Source organism: Halyomorpha halys, unplaced genomic scaffold (assembly GCF_000696795.3).
Source record: "Halyomorpha halys isolate HHAL.00 unplaced genomic scaffold, Hhal_1.1 Scaffold472.1, whole genome shotgun sequence".
Lineage (NCBI taxonomy): Eukaryota > Metazoa > Arthropoda > Insecta > Hemiptera > Pentatomidae > Halyomorpha > Halyomorpha halys.
In genome coordinates, this window is record NW_027111148.1 from 569,670 (window position 1) to 589,184 (window position 19,515).

The window sequence follows — 19,515 nt, forward strand, 5'->3', positions numbered from 1 at the left end:
TAAGAGTTAGAAGGTAACTTAATGTTTTAATAATTATTAGAAAAATTAATTTTTATTATCTTTGTTCAGGAATCTCTACTCTCTGGAATAGAAGATCTATATGGTTCATCATGTTCTACATGTTCAGGAAGTACAGATTTAGATGGTGATGAATGGCGTAAAAAGAAACCGGGAAGAAGAAGGGACCCATTGACATTAAGCAGTAAAAGAAGAAAAAACCTGTATGATAAAATAAAAGTTGATAAGGAAACGAGTGAGAAAGAAAATCATTCCGAGAAGAAAAATGATTTCAGTAAAGTGGACTTTGATAAATTATTTTGCAGGGCAGAAACAAGTAGTGCTTATAAAGAAGATATCAATGAAGTCCCACCTTTGGAAGAATTTGAAGAAGAAGATATCCAACTACAAAACGCTTGCAAAGGACTAATTAGTGTAGGGGAATTCAATGAACAATACTTTAAAGCTTCAATTTTATCTGAAAAAGAGAAACAATCAGATGATGTAGAACTAGTAGGTGAAATTAAAGAAGTGAATCAGGAGCCTAATAAAGAACAGGCTAAATTAGAAGACTTGGAATGTACTATAAGAACCAGCGATGACAAATTTAATAAAGAAAGGGAATCATTAATAAAAGCAACAAAGGCTCTCAAGGAAGCTCCAAAGGACAGAAATAATGGCATCATGGACCTACTGTCATTCGCGTACAGAGAAGGTGCAACTGATGGTAACCACCAACATACATCACATGCAACATTCAATGTACATCATTCAGGCAACACAAAGGAAAAAGTTCTAGTAACAGAAATAAATGAACCTACTTCCATTTATACCCAAACTGAATGCTCTACGGAAGGCATATTTAGGCAAAGCATGAGTAAAACAACAACTTATTCAGATATATTCAACATATCGGAAGAAAATAAACATGACAACAATAAAAAATTCTTGGCTGATACTTTTAAGAAGAAAGAGCTCATAACTGAAATTGATTCCCAAGAATTAATTTCAACATTGTCTAAAAAATCTGATATTCACTTTTATGATAAATCTGAAAGCAACACATTTCAAAATACTACTGAAATTATTACAGATTTTCAAAATACATGTCACAATCATGACAATGAATCTTCATTGGTAAATGCTAAAAACCTTCATGAAAAAAATGAGGTGATTGAAGAACCATTGATAAATAGTAACAGAGTCGATAACAATTCAGCTAATAATTTACCAGAATTTCATTTAGTTGAAACACATATGAATGACTTAAAAAAATTAATGAAGCAATACAATGAGTTGGATGAGCAAATAATAAGTAAAGAAAATATACTAGATTCAAAGCAGAACAAAGAAGAAGATAATTGTGAGGAATTCATTTTAGATAATGATAAGGGAAAATTTGAAAATATGGAAAATAAATACATTACGCAGACAGCAAACCAAGATCTACTATCTCCAACTCCAGCAACTGATGCTGAGGTTATTGGTATACCCCAAAGCACTATCAATACTGAAAATAACTATTTTCAACAATTTTCTTCAGCAAAACAATTCCTAAAAACATCAGACCATTCTATATTTAATGAAGATAGTTCATCATCAAATTACAAATTACCCACAAACAAAAGTCCCTTACAAGATATCACTATTAGAGAACAACACAAACAACTTCAATCAAATGTCAATAAACTAGATAATAAAGAACAAATTAAATTTAACATTGAAAGCTTAATTAACTCGTATACAGAACTTACCATTAACGAAGATACATTAAATGAATCAGGAAATTCAAGAACTCTTAATTGTAAATTGAATAATAATACTCTAGAAAATATAAAAACTGAAATTAATACATTATTTCATGAAAAAAATAGAAATGAAAGTTCAGATGGAAGTTTTAAAACTGAAAATAATAAGATAAAAATATATGAAGATACAGGTGATAATAACATTGTTTCAAAAAATAAAAGTGATTATAGTAATGAGTTGACAAATCACACTGCAACAATAAATGAAAAAAGAAGTTCAACTGAATCAAGTCAGATCTTTAATGAAGTAATTACAGAAATAAACAATATCATAATAAAAAGTACAGATGATAACCAAACAGGGGAGATAAATAAAACTAATGTTGACACATCAAAAAAACAAAGCGATGCAAAAGAAACAATATCGCAAATCAATAAGGATGTTATTGATTCAGTATCAAAACAAGATTATTACTCTGTCTTAGAATATGACAGTGATGATGATGACATTAATTTGCTAAGAGGTTATTCTGGACCACATTCGTTTGACAGAATTTTATTAAAACGTTATCGAAATCCTAAATCATTAAGAGTAAACAATCCACAAAAAAATAAACCTGATCTAAAAAAGACAACAGAATCTGAAGCATGTAATAAGTCATCAGAAGATCATAATGAAAAAAGTGAAACTTGTCCTGTATTCAGGAGACTTCCTCTCCTACCAGGTAATCAATGTACCTATGAAATTGGGGAACTAGAAGTAAATGAACAAAACATACCTGAAACGAAAACTTATGAAATATATGTTGATGATGATGATAATGATGAAGATAAAACAGAATATTATGGCAGCAGCAATGCTGAAATAAGTTGTAAATCAGAAGAACAAGCTCTAGAAAAATATAACAAGTCATGCAAAGAAAATGAGAAAATAGTGGAAGAGATAAAAAAAATGATTTTGGAAAATGGTACAAAAGATGATATTAAAGAAAGTTTCAATGAAAAAACTAATTTAGAGTCAGCAAATGGAGAACAACTTACAGATAAAGTAGAAGAACAAGATAATGTAAACAAAACTGAGATATTGTATAACAATTACATTTGTAATCCAGATTATGAAAATTCGATGATTTTAGAAAATATATCATCCTCACAAAATAGTGATGAGTTAACTTTAAAAATAAATGACAATGATAAACATGACAAGATTAACAAAAATGAAGTAGAAAAAAATACATTTATTATAAAGGATGAAGACATAGAAAAATGTCAAAATAATTTTAATAATGAACCAAATTTAATGGAACATAAAAAAGATGACACGAAAGAGTTATGCTGAGATCTTATTTCAGAAGAAATATGAGATTAGATCCTGAAAGTTAAAAAATAATAAATCATATCATATTAGAAATCAGTTTACTTTAGTTTTATGAACAATAGCTACAAAATGGACAACTCTTTTACAATAAAATATAATAACACAAATTAGTTTAAATGTTAAACTATCACAGCAAGAGGCAAAGATTGTTTAATAAAAGGCATAGTTCTTTTATAAATTGCTCAAATCTGTTCATTTTTCTAACCTCATTAATGCGTTAATTATATTTGCCAAATTATAACTTTAGATGCGCTGGGTTTTTAATTTAAAGCAGTACATTTTCCCTTCCCTGTAAAAATAAAGGAAAATATCTTGCAAAGAATATATGTCATACTAATAATTTATTTTATTCACCTTCCCCTATCTTATGGACAAAACTTGAATCATTAAAAATACATGTACTGATAAATTACTTATATAAATCAATTGAATCTCACTTTTTCATATAAGAATGATAAACCCATGCTTAGGGCTCTTGTTTAAAAAAATACAAGGACTTAGGTATGTAGGACTTTCACTAAATAGTGAATTAACTACAGCATTACTATGTTTTACTTTGAAAAATCCTAGAAAAGAGGTTTTTTAAGAGTTTCTTCATCAGATTCCTAAAACAAAAAGGTCAAGAAAGGGACTAGAACCCCCCCCCCCTCATGTTGTAACTTACCGTACATTAGTAATATTATACCTTATGATGGCCTTTCACAATTATATTGTGTTTCAAACTATAGATCTCTGGCAACATAAATAATATTATACAGAACAAACTCCGAAACCTGGGGGAGGATGGGCTATTCAAGAACTAGTGGAAGTGGGTCAATTTAAATTTCAGAATCTGGACCAATTAACCAATCGAGGATTATTCAGAAGTTGTGGAAATAATATATTCCTTGAAACTAGCAAGTGAATTTGCAAAGACCTACAGGTGTTTTCAGCAAACACCTGATAAGTTAGGCCGCTTCTTACCGCAGGAAATATCTGCTCTTCAAGGGACTCATTAGACCTTTTCTTACCTATGGATTGAAGACCCAGACCCTCATAAGTACTGAAGAGAAGGATATTCTAGTCTTTGAGTAGATCTTGGGAATAGTTAAGGCCACTAAGAATTGGAGAAGACAGAACAGGGAACTCTATGATTTGTAAGGGAATACAGATGGGATGAGACACATCATTCCTGGAAGACTATGTGGGCTGGATACATTGCCAGAATGAGGGAAGAGGATATTCCAATAAAGCTGCTCAATGGAAGCTCTATCGAGCAAGAGAAAGAGGCAGGATCATGACATAAATAGGAGGATTGTGTCATCCAGGACACCCAGACTAACTGAAAACCCATAACTAGTGAGCAATGTCATAAGATAATGTTATCTGGAGAAGACAAAGACATCAGTGGTCCGTAGCAATGAGGATTAGAAATCTCTGGATGACAGCTATAGTGACTCATTTTTCATCCTTTAATAAGATATGTCCTTAATATAGAGTTTTTTTTTTTAAGTGTATACATACACATACACTTAAGTGACATATAAGTAGTCAAATAACAGTACATGTAGGTAGCAACAACATACAAATACAAGCACCTATTTACAATGAATGTATAAGGCTAATATTTGTTTTAATTAAATTAAAATTCTTTCGGAAATGATTTTATTGTAAACAAATATATTGGCACATTCATATAATGGGATTTTTTGAATGAAAGGGGTTGCTTGAACAAATGTTGCCTTCATTTAGCTGTAAGCCTTTGATTTCTTCAGGGTCTGACTCTTCTGAATGTTCACCATTCCTCTAGTTCAATGACCTAAAAGCTGACCCAAATATCTGCTGTTTCTACTTCCTTTTATTTTTTAATTTCATCATTTTCCACATTTTAAATCCCACTTTTATGAAACTCAGCTCAGCATAATATGAACTGATCTAAAAAATGGCATAAAAGACTGATATATATTTTTCAAGTCTTTTACAGCTGGAGAGATGTAACTTTTATAATTTGTAAGAAACAAAAATATAATGTAAATGAATATTAAAAATACACAATTTGTTTAGAAAAATAGAAAGGGCCGAAGTGACTTGGTTTAACCTGAGTTAGTCTAATGAATCATTGGAAAATAATTTGAAATAAATTTTACCCTCTCTCTCTCTCTTATCTAAGGTCTTAAAAACAATTTTCTATACTCTTTGCCCAGCATTACCTATCCACTGCATTCCTTAAAAAGAGGTTTTAAAAGCATTACTTTCGAATACCACAGTGCTAGCACATTTAAAATTATCGTATAAAGAACGCTGCCCTTCAATAGGTTTCACTGTGTAACATTATATTAAGGAATATAAAATGCTACAATAAGCATCTTGCTCATCTGAAATTGTAACGCTGCAGCCCAATAAAGGGAAGGATGAGGAAACATTAAAAGAGGAATAGAATGAGTCTGAAACCAGAATGCTCTGGTTGTTCTTAACTCTACAGAGATCAGCGCTCTATAGGATCATCGGAATCTACGCTAGATTGGTAACTATTATGGACCTGCCACGTTTTCTGGGTAATCAACTTGTACCTTCGTTAAATATCCTCTGAACAGAGGCGTACTGCCATGAAGATATCACAAGAGCTAAGGTGGCTGGAGGAATTATGGGAACTCGGATTTTGTGATGTGGTCCGCCGCCAGGATTACCACCTACCAACGGCGCTAGATTGAGTCTGAGCTTTATTAACTTCACTTCCTACAGGAGTAGGAGCATGGCGTTCTCTGTATATTAAAGGTATCTCAAGGCATCACTTATAGCGGCCCTGAACATGGCACGTGAACCTTTTAAAGTGAGATGTAAAAATTCATTTTTTATTATATACATGTTGTTCTATGGCATACTGTGAATATATGGATTGTTCCGTTTGTAACGGTCAGTCAGTTAGTAGTTCTCATCAAGGCTTTTTGTGTGTGTAGTTTTTTCTCACTACAGTAAGAACGTTTTATGTTATTTAACCGTAACTGGTAAAACAGTAAAAACATTTTATTTGTGTCCACCACCCCCGCGTTTAACAAAACATGGTGCTCCTAACCGTCCTTTAAAGTATCAGGTCGGCCTTAAGAGAGGATCATGGGAAACAGTGCTACCAAAATAGCCTTAGGACAGCCTATATCTAATCCACTTAGAGGAAACTTTGGAGCTTCATGACGCCGGGAGGACTCCAGGAACCTCTAGTGAACTCACGAGAAGCAATAATGGACCTACGTTCACCGTCACACGGCTAGAATATTCGTGTTAGCCAAGTCTATTAGATACTTTTCACCAGCTGATTGGTAATTTATAGGTTGGATTTTCTAATTGCTAATGTATAATTTCTTTCTGATTGATTAAAAACTACCCACGATTTAGATTTAAATTTTAGGACCACCCACCTATTTTACGATTCGGTATTGTATAAAATGTTTGATGATTGTACTACACGCCATTTATTTAATCTCTCTGAACACAACAAATCGTAAGTATAGATGTAAATTGGTGACAAGTTGGACCCAATGCTCTGCTTGACAATTACCCTACTTGATACTATAACCAGCTTGACAATTACCTTTTTTCTAATTATTGCATTTATGATCCCCTACGCGCTCCTGATCAGGAAGGGTGGTTTATTCGTTATATAAATAACTTTCTCTGACCCGATTTATACAATAAAATTAAACTCAACCTTTGGTTGACGCTTGGGTAGGAAAACCAGTGGGAAAGATGGACTGCCGAGATAAACTAAACGGGCCGCTTAGAGATAAGGATCGCCTGGGTTAATCGATCGTAGGGATAAATAGACCATGGAAATATATGGAAAGCCGATATAAACTGACCACCGGGAGGACGGACCAATGCGATTAATGAAGAGCTGGGATAAATGGACCACTGGGATATACGGAACGCCAGATAGACAGACAGCTGAGATAGACATCTGGAATAGGCAGGCCATCTAGATGAACGGACCGCCTTATAGATCGGCCATAACAACAATGGACCGCTGAGAAAAACAACTACTTATGTGCTCTTCAGTTAGGTTGTAAGCTCATTAAAGCTGATTGATCTTGAACAACATTGTAGTCGAACTATTTATGTGGCATGGACCATCCATCTACCTATCCCACTTATATCCGGTACAGATAACGTTAGGATTTTTTTAAGCATTTATTCCTTTCTCATACTTAATCAGATTAAATAATAAATGCATAAGATATGTAAATAAATATATGAACTTTGGAGTGGTAATGTTAGGAGTTTTTAACGGCTTACAGTTGCGCGTACGATGAACCTATCTTCCTACATTGGTAACACAGAATATGAATGAAAACGCAGTATAACCTAAGAGAACATATTAACAACCCTCGGTACACTAGGGTCTCTAAAATAGCTTTAGTTAGACATCATTTTTTTTTTTACTCTGACCCATCTATCCCGGACTTACCTTTACCCCCCCTTAATCTATTACTAAACCTAAAGTGTTGGGGTACAAATCCTTTTTGGCCCCGGACAATTTTTTCTTAACAGTTATAGTTACCGTGGTTTTGATCCCATGTAAACAGTAAGATTCTTTTCTTAATATTCATGTTTTATCTTTATGGTTCTTTTTGCCCTAGTTGGAGTACATAATGATATTAACCTAAATAAACCTATAATAAAATTTAATTAGCTTTAGAAATTTATTTGTTCTTAAATGAAGTAGGTGTGGAAAGAATGTAAATCGGAATTAAATGTTTTAAATTATTACCTCTTAGTCAAGAAAAGTATTATTCTTAAAAGTCATATTTTTTAAAAATTTGGTTGTGCAATGTCTAGGTAGCAGCTGGGTCTGAAGTAAACAAACAATAAACAATATGGAGTAAAGACCTGTTCATGTCCGAATGTTTAGTGCAGAAATGATGACGCTAGATTAGCAAAATTGAATATTGATACATAGAGATAGAAGCTTATGTTATTCATTGAACTCATTACCGAATATTGAGGAAATCGGATGGAAAAATCGATTCATCATGATTGCCGTTGATAATTATATTCCTTGTGGTGCTCCTAAGTAAGACTAACAGTAGTGTACAAAGTATGTTAGGTTACAAAAATAGCTTTATAATTTAAACAAAAAATTAACATATTATACACTGTAAAATTAATAAAGCTAATTGGTGTATGATGTAGATGACAATTGAAATTAAAAATTATTTTTTATATAGCTGATGGTTAATGCTTTTTCAATAAATAATTCTAAAAAAAATCAATTATAAAAATTTCCCCGCAGCGAAAAAAAGAAATGATATCAAAAAGGCTGTTGTGCTTGGAAAAGAATCTCATTTGTTTACGCAGCAAAGAGGAACTACGACAGTTAATTATTCTAACCAAAGGAATGCATTTCTTGGAGCTTTATGCCTCGGTATAAGAGAAACAGAAGAAATCGGTTAAGATTTCTCTTAGTACCCTATTGGCAAGGTAATATCGGAATGTTTACCTCCAACAAATAATCCTACTCGGGCATAAAGTCGAACTATCCGCCTAATTTTAGATTTCCTTCCTCTAGTATGCTGAGGCGCAAAGCTCCGAGAGATGCATTCCCCTGATTAGGATAATTATAAAACGTCATTATTCAAATAATCATGTTTTTTCCTAAACCGAGGTGCGAAGTTGAGTGTGTGCATGTTTCTATTTGTCTTTTTTTTTATCATTCCGCACGTATAACACAACATTCAATTCAAAAACTGAGTTCTCTACCATCATGGGTTTAAAACATATTAATTTTTTCAAGCTGTTCAACCGTTCGCTCTGAACAGCCCTGATGAAGCCCTGCAAAGTGGGGCGAAACGTCGGACATTAAAATAGTTTTAAACTATTTGTTCTTTTTTTGACCGCATTGTATATATTATTTTATCATTATGTTATTTTATTTATTTATTTTTCATACAGATAGTCTGATTATGTTCATCTTGTCTATTCTTTTGTTTGTATATATTTTAAGAGAGTTTTTTTTTTATTTTTTATTTTATTTTATTTTTTTTATTTATTTTTTTTTTCTTTTTTATTTTTATTTTAGTATGTATGAGATCATTTATCAATATTACCTATTGCCTACAACTGTGTGGCAGATTGTAATATCTATCAATAAATAAATCTATCTATCAATTATATTAAACTGGATTATTATTTTTTTGACCGCAACCATGACCATCTTTTTTTTTCAATTTTATATATTTATATTTTTTCAATCGCTATATCAGGTAACCGATAAGAACGCTATAGTTGGCAACTGCTTGGCAACGCTGCGACGCGATAAGGAGAGGGTACACGTGTATACATAAACTAGACCTGAAAACTGTATTAATAATGTATTTATCAAATAAATTAAACAGTTATCTTCGGGGAATTGTTATCTGAGTACGTTGGTACCGAGGTCTCGGAGTGCTTGGTTCAGAAGGTTCTAGTTTCTAGATATCTACCTGGGCCAGTCAATATTTATTATGCGACAGCCCCTTGACCATCTTGACCTTCCCACACACAGTGGCTCCATAGGTCCTTAATGGAGGACTTGAACCAAAAAATAAAAGTTATTTCACGAAATATTAATTATAAATACCTGCAATTATTTATTGAAATAATTGTTAGTTTAATAATTAGTCCTGGAATCAATTTAAGAGGTGAGGTACTCTACATCAGGAGGCCTATACATGTCCAATAGAAATTATCTGAAAACAAACTTTCAAATAAGATATTGATTTACTAGCTGCAAATAGAATAATTATAAATTTTCTGAAAGCAGTGTACTATGACCTTTTATTTCCATAAAGCTTTTCACCTATCAGGAACATCCTGAGTTAATAGAAGAGAAATTGCAAACGGAACTGCTTTTGTTACAGGCAGTTTTAATGATGACTTAGGGTCCCTATAAAATAAATATGACTGAAGAAAATGATTTTTTGTTAATGAATATCATAAAGAAAGATGAGAAGAACATAATAAAATAATTGTCATTAGAAAACATACCTCATATTCAATACTTTCAGTATCATCAAATTTGACATATTTTTGAGAACCACCTATACAACTAATACTCACAATTAGGCAGCAATACCATATATATGAAGGTTAATGCCAAACATTGCCTAAATAAATACCGAAATCATTCACTTGTATAAAACAATTATTTCATAAAAATTATAATTAGTTTAAATAATAGAAGTCCATTAACATTCTATTGAAACAAGTAGAAATGGTATTAACGCTTGCGATTTTAAACGTAGTTAAGAAATACTCTGGTAACCTGCAGCCGGGTAGTACAGGAAGGAGTCGTGAGTTCATGCAGGATATCTCTTATCACTCAAGCTGTCATTGACTGTTTCATACTAACGGTACGCTACCTAGCTGTCCCAGCGAGAGCTACTACAGTCGTCTTGCAAACATCATATATTGAAATTCATTTATCTTGTAAATACTTTGATTGTAGTAATTAATAACCATGTTATGTGGTAATATTCTTAAATATATTATTAAAACCAATAAATATCACAAGAGAATCTTCTGATCTACTGAAAGCAAACGTCTAACACATAGCATCTTTCGATGGGGTCTGATAGCTTAGCTGATAGAGATATAAATTAGCGTTATAATATAATAAGATATAAATTAGATATAGCTTAGCTGATAGAGATATAAATTAGCGCATTAATAAATCGTTCTCGTAGAACTTAGAATCTTCTTTGCGACAGCAGGCTCATTCCCTGCCGAGCGAAGATTCCTTCATGTAAGACTTGCAGAACAAGCCTGCTGTATCGAAGTAGTAGTACTTCGATACTGCAGGCTTGTTCCTTGCTAAAAGAAGTTTCATTCCTGCAAGGACCTATGGTTCGTTCCCGTAGGAGGTCAATGTCATCATCTTAATTTCAATTATATAGGCAATGAGAAACCAACCAATATTTTTGTGAATTTGTGTTTTATCCATAATTTTAATTTCAAAAGTAGCTAGGACACAGGATTCCTCTATATCACTATTGTATATAGATACAGACTTGAGTTTTGTTGTAAAAAGAAAATTATTATTGATATAGCTTTTAAAAAATAATATAAAAATTTCTATTTCACACATTGATTTATGCTACCAAACCATAATAATAAAGTAAAAGTAAATAATTTATATCTAACTATAAATTGTCTTCATTAAATCTATATACATCCTCAAATACAGCAATAGCGAAGCATTGCCGGCTCAGCTAGTATACAAAAATAAGTTTAATTTTAAGAATCTAAATTTCAAAATTATTTTTAGGATGACAAAGAAGAGCATTCAGGTGATTTGTAGAGAGCAAAAGCTGTTTCAAACACCAAGACTCAATGACATTCTTTACCTCCATTATCAAGGTCTGATACTACTTTATATTATGACCTGATTTCATTAAAGTTATTGTAGCTAATTGAAATACAGTAATGGAAGAGGGGAGCCTAAGATAAAGTAATATTTTCCTTATTTTCTTTTTTTTTACAAAGAACATTTAATTCATTCTATTTCATAGAAGATTAAACTAAAGAGAATCTTCTATAATAGACCTTGCTTGGCCTAGAACTGATATGTTTACATGACATTCAAATGACTGAAACAATAGAAAAAATAATGAATTATATTGATCAATTAAATATTTACAACTATTGGTGATGTAGTTGTACATCTAATCTTAGAGGATATTCTTCTTCTTCCGCTCAGTAATAAGAAGCAATCTTCTCATTAAGGATGGTATGTGCCAGGAAATCATCATTTAATTTGAATTCCTTTGTCATAATTAAAAACTATGTAAATCAGAACCTAATTTGGTGATTTCCATTGTCCTTTCCAAACGCTTTTGTACTCTATGACATACCAAGTTGTATATTTTTGTGAATTACACCAATAGTTTGTCATTCTCATGAGAAAAATTGACTCCTATTTTATTTGTCTAAATACTATTTCTACAACAGTTGATTTTGAAACTCTTTTGCTGTAAATGGTTGATTTCAGGTTTCACCAAAATTCAAAATTTGGAAGAATACACAAATCTCCGAAGTCTTTGGTTGCAATGTAATGGTATCAAAAAAATTGAAAATTTAGACAATCAAATGGAATTAAGGTTCATTAACCTGAATAATAATGTTATCGACAAAATCGAAAACCTTGAAATATTAAGTAAACTGACTATAATTGATCTTGGTCATAATATGATCTCCAAAATAGAAAATCTATGTAAGTTTTTTTTATTTATTGATGGTTTAGAGATATCGTAAATATATTGCAATAATAGAAGGATTTGTCATACATTGCCTTTAAGACAACATTAATGTAATAATGAAATCATTTCCAGCTCAACTATCGAATTTGCAGACCCTGGACATAGCTAATAATTATATAGAAACAATGGAAGACATAGAACACCTGAAAGAATGCCAATCACTCAGAAACATAGATCTGGCCCATAATTCGATTACAGATCCAAATGCTGTGGAGGTAATGATATTCCATTTTAATTCTGGAAAGAATAATAGAAAGACAAATAATTTCAAAAATATTATATTTTTGGGATGACATTTTTAAAGGAAAACAAATTTCAAAATGGTAGTTTAATGGTTGTAATGGAAAATTATTTTATCTTCTCCTCTTCTGCCTTATATATAGGAGTATGTGTTTGTGTAAGGGGTGAGACAGGAAAAAGAATTAGTTCACAATAAAGGTGATCTATTCCTCTTCTTGAAGTTTATTGATTTATCACTTAATTTATTATTTAATAAAATTATACAAGTTTTATGACTAAGTGCACTATTTGCTTAGTAATTAACGTTAGCAAAAAATGCTTTATTACACCTACAGCTTGTGAAAATTAATTTTAAAATTCATGATCTATCAACTAAAATGTCATACAAAGCTTAACATTGATTAATAACATCATGTTTTGTGGCAGACAGTGCTTTTCTAATGTAGTTGTAGTAGTAATAACATTTCTTACCATCATTTACAGATATTTGCAAATATGGGATCCCTTAAAACCTTATCACTGATCGGAAATCCACTCATTGGTAAAATCAGAAACTATAGAAGAACTATGATATTAAAATGTGTAAGAAATTAATTATATATTATGAATTCCAATTATTGTTAATCAACTTTTACTTACCACGCTACTCTGAATAGAATTAAATTAATTAATATTTCTACTCAAGAAGGGCTACTGAAAGTAATGTGATTACAAAACTTCCCCATATTATTTATTTTATATACAGCTCAGCGAAAATAAAAACTGACTTTTATCATAAGAACCATGGAAATGCAAAAACATTCAATAACAAAGTCAATTTACTTAGGTGTTTTTCATTACCTTCTATGAGTCAATTTGTTTTATAAAGTTACTAATTTTTCTAAAATCTTTGGCTTTACAATTATATTGTACATCTATATTACTTTTCTTATTTCAAGAATTTTTTTTTCTGGAGAAATATTTCTTCTCAGTTTACTTCTCAAATCCATTCATAGTTTATATTTACCATTATTAGTAGTAATCAAGTAATAAGAAATGGTTAATTATTCAAGAAAAAACTCCTTAATCCTTCAATGCCAATAATTATTGGTATTTTTTCTTTTTTAATTTCAAATTATATAATAAATCAATATAATCAATGATTTCCAGAAAAGACTCACAGCTTTGGATGAGCGCTTGATAAAGACTGTGGAAAGAAAGGCTACTGAAGCATGGTAAGCCACTTCCCATCACATGTTATAAGTTAAAACAAATCTCAAAAAATAATTAATTATGAATGTCATTTTAATTCGAGAAATTTATCAGGTTGTGGTGCCTTGGATGAAGGAAACACTCAAATAAATGAAGTTTAAATAAAATTTTGTTTGTTTCCTTTGTTGATTGCAACCCTTCAGCCACTTTTTGTATCATTACAAAATTATAGTATAGTAAAATTCAAATCTCTTTAAGTTTTCTTCAGAAAGTGTTTTTAGTATATTCTTTATTTATTTTAAAACTATTTTTCAGCAAACACTTCTTTATTGTATTTACAATACTTCAAAGGCTGCATTATCTTCTCAAAAACATATTTTTTTGCATTATGAGTTAGTAAAAACATACAACAGTGTTATAAACAGAATTTAGAGAAATTTATTGGTTTAATTGCACTATCTTACTGGAAACTTGAAACTGAATAAATGTATTCCAATAGGTCTGGTTCTGGATAAAGTTTTTCCAATATAGAGGTAGAAGAATATAACACTTTTTCTGGCATTATTATAAGAACAAATAAAAAAAAAGTTAATACTGTCAGAATGTAACTTGGTAAAAATAGTGATCAATTGAATTAAATCTTGTACTCAGTAAGATTTATAACAAGAAATGAGAGCAACAGTAGCGCTTTTGACCAAGATTTATTGGAATATTATATTCAATACAACATTTCTTGATTCTGTTGTTTGGCCAACTAATTTAATATGATCAATATTGCAATTCATTATTATTAATAATAAAATTATTTTATGCGAGATCTAGGATTTATAATACATCTTAACAAAATATAGTCATTAATTGAAAAAGAAGAATGATATTGTTTGTCTTGAATCAAATCTTAATTGCTTAGAATTACATACAATTGTTAATTAAATTCTAAAGAAAGCAAAAAAGAATCATAATCCAAAACTAATCAGCATAATTTCAGGGCAGTGGGTGGAGTAGAAGCAGAAAAAAATGTGTACGAAGAAGATTTTGAAAATAAAAGGAAGTATAGAAAAGAATTGGTTGATGGTATGATAGTTATGTCATAATAGAGAATTGATCACTTCGTGTAAAATGTTCTAACAGAGCTGTAACCTTAACTAAATGGATGCTCAATTTCAACATTTTTCATTTTGTCCCTTCATTATTAAGTGTCATTTGTGACCCCTACGTTCCAGTAATACATATTTTCTTATAGACCAGTACCACATATCCAATTAACAAGATCATATCTGATAGCTGAGCACATTGGGGTGAGGGTCCCAGATCACTCGGTTCTAAAGGTTGTAGGTTCGATTCTTACTTGAGTCAGTCAATATTTTTATTTTTCAGTGGCTCTATAAAATGATTCCTGACATTCCTACTCTAGGCCTGTATAAATTGTCAATAGAGAACTTGAGCCAAAAAAAATCTTAACTTATTTTAAAAATAGGAATATTTAAATATTCACTTAAATGAGGAGATGGTTGGGGGTGCAGTCAGTGAAGAAGACCCCTTTTCTTTCCCTACTCTTTCTTCCTTACCCATATTATTAAGTTATGTCCCCCACATCTTTTTACTAATTACTCCTTTTGTATATATAACTTTATATTTTATTTCTTCCATTCTAAATATATTATACTTACATATTTCATTAATTACATATAGATTCGTTTTCACCTTTTTCATAACTTTTATTTTTTTTTATTGATATTTACAACTGTATAAAAAATACAACAAGTAAATTTTATCATAATGACATAATGATAATAATATGATATGATAGAGCATGTAGAGAAACTACCCAGTAGTAGAACTCTAAAAACATTTTACAATATAAGGTCATGAGGCCATCTTCTTTTCAGGCGCCTCAGAGGATTGCCAGAAATGGAAGAGGAAGGAAGGTTAGAAACTAGTGGGTTTGGGTGGTTAGGGAGTTTATAATGGAAGGAATGATATCGGGTTCGGGCTAGATCAGTTACATAAGGAACATTTAGGTCTTTATGGATGGTTTTATTAGTAACAAAATAATGAGTATAGAGGATTTTGGATTGTAAGGATTGGATACGAGAGGAATTTGAAGGTTTAGTGGAGCCCCAAAAGCTCAACTCCATATGTCCAGATGGGCCTTATTATTGTCATGTAGATCAGTATTTTGTAATGAGTTGGAAGTTTAGACCGTTTGTCTAGTAAGTGCTGTAATAGTCTGAATCTGCATGCAGTTTCCTGTCTTTTCAGTCTTATGTGAGGATTCCAGGTTAGTCGTTTGTCAAGGTGTAGTCCAAGATAATGAATCTGTTCTCTAGGGTTAAGAGCCACATTATTAAAGTATACTGTAGGGCAGTCGGCAGGTTTATGACGAAGAGTAAATGTGATTTGATGGGATTTATTTTTATCCTCCAATTTCGACACCATTCTTCGAGGATTGTGATTTGGGACTGGAGAGTTTGGGATGCAATCAAAGGGTTATTACAAACTGTGAGCACTCATGTGTCATCAGCATACGTGGTAAGGATAGTGTTAGGAGTTGCTGGGATGTCAGCTGTATAGACGGTGTAGAGGATGGGACCGAGTATACTACCTTGAGGAACACCAGCTGATTGAAAATAGAGGGATGAATAGGAACCATTGTGGTTTACTTGGAAGACTACGAGACAACGTCCACCACACGATGACATTGCTGGACAGTGGAGTGGGATGTTTGGAATCCAAACTGGTGATCTGGGATTATCTGTATGGAATCTAGGATGAGGTATAGGCGTTTCAAAATACGTTTTTCCAGGATTTTTCCCATGATCAGTAATAGAGAGATGGGACGGTAAGAGGATGGGTGTTCTGGCGGCTTTTGGGGTTTGGGGATCATTTTGATTATAGATAGTTTCCAAGGGTCAGAAAATATGTGGAACGGAGAACAGCGTTATATATGTAGGTGAGGAATAGGATGGCTTTTCGAGGAAGAAGTTTAAGAATGTGGGATGTTAAACTTTAATTTAATTTTTTTTTTTACATATATTTACTAACCAGATTTTCTGATTCATATTTATATTTCTTTACTTCTTTTGGCTTATATAACTTTATTTCTTTAATCGTTATTTTACTCACATATTTAATTACTTACATATACATTTTTTTCCCAGTTCTTTAACTTTTCATTTCGTTCATGTATTACTTACCAGATTTTCATATGTATTTTATTTTTTGTTCTCTCCTCTTTCTTAATTTTAATATTACTTTTTTTCTCATAGAGCCTTTATCTTCTTATAATACTATAATATACATTTTCATCCAAAACAATTTATATATTTTTAGTAATTCAATTATGTAAAAACTTGTTTGTGTTCTTACTGACCCAACTCCCGAAGTAGCATCTTCTCTTCATTTACGTATATATCCACGGTGAACTATTAAATCATCATTTTAAATATTCTCATTATCAGAGATTCTTTAAAACTTGTTCACTAAACAAGCTCACTAATGTATTCCTCGATTAATCGAACATTTTAACACATCTTAACAAATTGAAAAATTTAACTATCATGAACCATTGTATCTTTTCTACTCTGTTTAATAATTTAATACTATTTCAAAATAAATTAGTCCATAATATTACAAACATTATGCATTGTTTAAATACATACTATATTACAGACCTAATGCGAAACAGGATAATAATAAGAGAAAAAGCTAGAGCTAAATGGAAGAAAAAAAAATGTAAAAATCTTGACCATGGAGATTTTGAAAACATACCTAGCGAAGAGGATAGCTTTTATCCTGATTTACTTGGGAGTGAGGTAACTATGGTTTTGTTACAGTCAAACAAATTTCTATTAATAATTATTAATTATTTATAATTATATTAATTGAACTGTAATTCATGTTATATTGCACTAAAATTGTTTTAAATAAATAAAAAGAAGATTTATATAGTAATTAAGGCAGTGCTGAAGAAAGGGTAAATAACCTTATTTTAATAAGTAATGTTCTTTTCTGAAATCCAGTGAAATTTTAATAAATTGGGCTGACTAAAAAATATGTTTTAATTTGTAATACCAACATGAACAGTTTATTCAGTACAATTAGATAGTTTCTGATTTTGATATTTTCATATTCTACATTTTGTTGCATAAAGTATTCAATAAGAAATGATTCTCCAAAAAGTCCTCAAGAAAGCAAAGAACAAGTTGATCATTGTTTCCCTGGATATCATGGATTCTGTAAATGTTAATGAAAGTATTGGTTCTTGATCAATAGACACAAGAAATAGGAGCTAGCCTGCTCATAACTACAATATAAACTTAATTTTATTCTTTTACATCAAGTAGTGATGGCTCAGAACAATATTACTATTGATTTGTACTGTCTCGACAATAAATATTTTCAGAATTTATAATTGAAAGAATTCTTATTTAGTTAATAGAGAACCATCACTGATCAAGAGTAATTAGTGAACATGTACTGAATCAAGGAGTAAGATCTATCTATCTTTGGTTATCATAGCAGCCAGTCTATCATATCGTACTAGTCTGTCCGCAGAAGGCAGAGGCCTGGATGGCTCTGTAGACCGAGCCCATCCATGATACCTGCAAGGACTCGCCTATTGGCACTGTCCTACAGTAAAACAACTTTTTTTATTTAATGTTTTAATATAAATCTTTTAAGTATTTTATATTTTAATGAAAATCAGTCCAAATACAACCAAAATCTTTCATATCCGAGGAATTATATACACAAATAATCGAAATTAATATTAAACCTCTTTACTTTACTATAGTGACAGAATTTGGTCATGTTTGGACTCTTTGATAGAATTAATTTTGTTTTAATTAAACCTAAAATAAAAAAGGTTACAGCACTGCGAGACAGTAGCAGTGGATGAGCCCTTTTTGTAAGAATTAAGGGTGGGTTGAGATCTGCTCATCAAGCCTCAAGACTATGGCATGGCTGTTGGTATAAAATCAACAACAAATTTTGTAGTGCACTTTAATTAACACAAAACTTAATTTTATTCCTCCAATTTTCAGCTATTAGTATTAATTAATAGATCAGATAATATTAATTTACTCAAACTAATTATTAAGATAAGATATTTGAGCCTGTGTATTTATTACATTTCTATTCATGTTAGAATTAGAACGTTCACTGTAAAAGTTTAATGGGAAAAATATAAGGTTTATTACAATTTTCAACTCAAAATAGTTTTAATGGCATTTTAGGTTTGAATTCATAAATAGCACTGAAGTAAATAAAAATAACCCACAAATGTGGGCTTTTACACCGAAATGGAAAAATTGGTATTAATAAATCACCACTTAAGAGGTAGCTCATTGGTAAGGCATTAAGATACAAACTCCAAGAACCCGAGTTCGAATCTGGCTATGGCAGATAATTTTCTGTTTTCTTGTATTTCCTGTTTCACTGTAGCCGTAAGTTAGCCCTCCAGGGTCCACCCAGTCTCATAAAGTGAGTACCTTTAATTGGGTAAAAATCTGCCAGTCAAGCAAGATTCAGACCATATCATCTTGCACAACCTTTGGTCAATTAACACACTTCCTTACAAAGTACTGCACCTCTGGCCCTTGATAGGCTGTAGCAGTAGAAATTTAATTTTAAATTACCACTTAGGTGTGGGAAAATATTGGACACAAGAGCACTAGAGCTTTTAGATACCATA

The 19,515-nt window shown here is 31.3% G+C and overlaps 2 protein-coding genes across 4 annotated transcripts in view; both read left to right on the plus strand.

Annotated features, from left to right (window-relative positions):
- The window catches only part of LOC106683177 (dynein axonemal assembly factor 1 homolog), a 28,165-nt gene extending 24,922 nt beyond the window's left edge, over positions 1 to 3,243 (plus strand). Inside the window, exon 9 of the mRNA XM_067049218.1 lies at positions 70 to 3,243. Coding sequence (XP_066905319.1) covers positions 70 to 3,084 — 3,015 coding nt within the window. The 3' untranslated portion in view covers positions 3,085 to 3,243. The remainder of the gene's footprint in view (positions 1 to 69) is intronic.
- Positions 3,244 to 7,970: 4,727 nt separating this feature from the next.
- Positions 7,971 to 19,515, plus strand: part of LOC106683175 (dynein axonemal assembly factor 1 homolog) — a 13,040-nt gene continuing 1,495 nt past the window's right edge. Inside the window, exons 1-8 of one of the 3 annotated variants that reach the window (XM_014424467.3) lie at positions 7,971 to 8,167; positions 11,399 to 11,490; positions 12,122 to 12,343; positions 12,462 to 12,604; positions 13,113 to 13,211; positions 13,779 to 13,843; positions 14,809 to 14,894; positions 17,493 to 17,635. In XM_014424467.3, coding sequence (XP_014279953.1) covers positions 8,127 to 8,167; positions 11,399 to 11,490; positions 12,122 to 12,343; positions 12,462 to 12,604; positions 13,113 to 13,211; positions 13,779 to 13,843; positions 14,809 to 14,894; positions 17,493 to 17,635 — 891 coding nt within the window. In that variant the 5' untranslated portion in view covers positions 7,971 to 8,126. Of the gene's footprint in view, positions 8,168 to 11,398; positions 11,582 to 11,713; positions 11,861 to 12,121; positions 12,344 to 12,461; positions 12,605 to 13,112; positions 13,212 to 13,778; positions 13,844 to 14,808; positions 14,895 to 17,492; positions 17,636 to 19,515 lie in introns of those variants that run through there. The other 2 variants (XM_014424468.2, XM_067049219.1) reach the window with 2 other exon arrangements.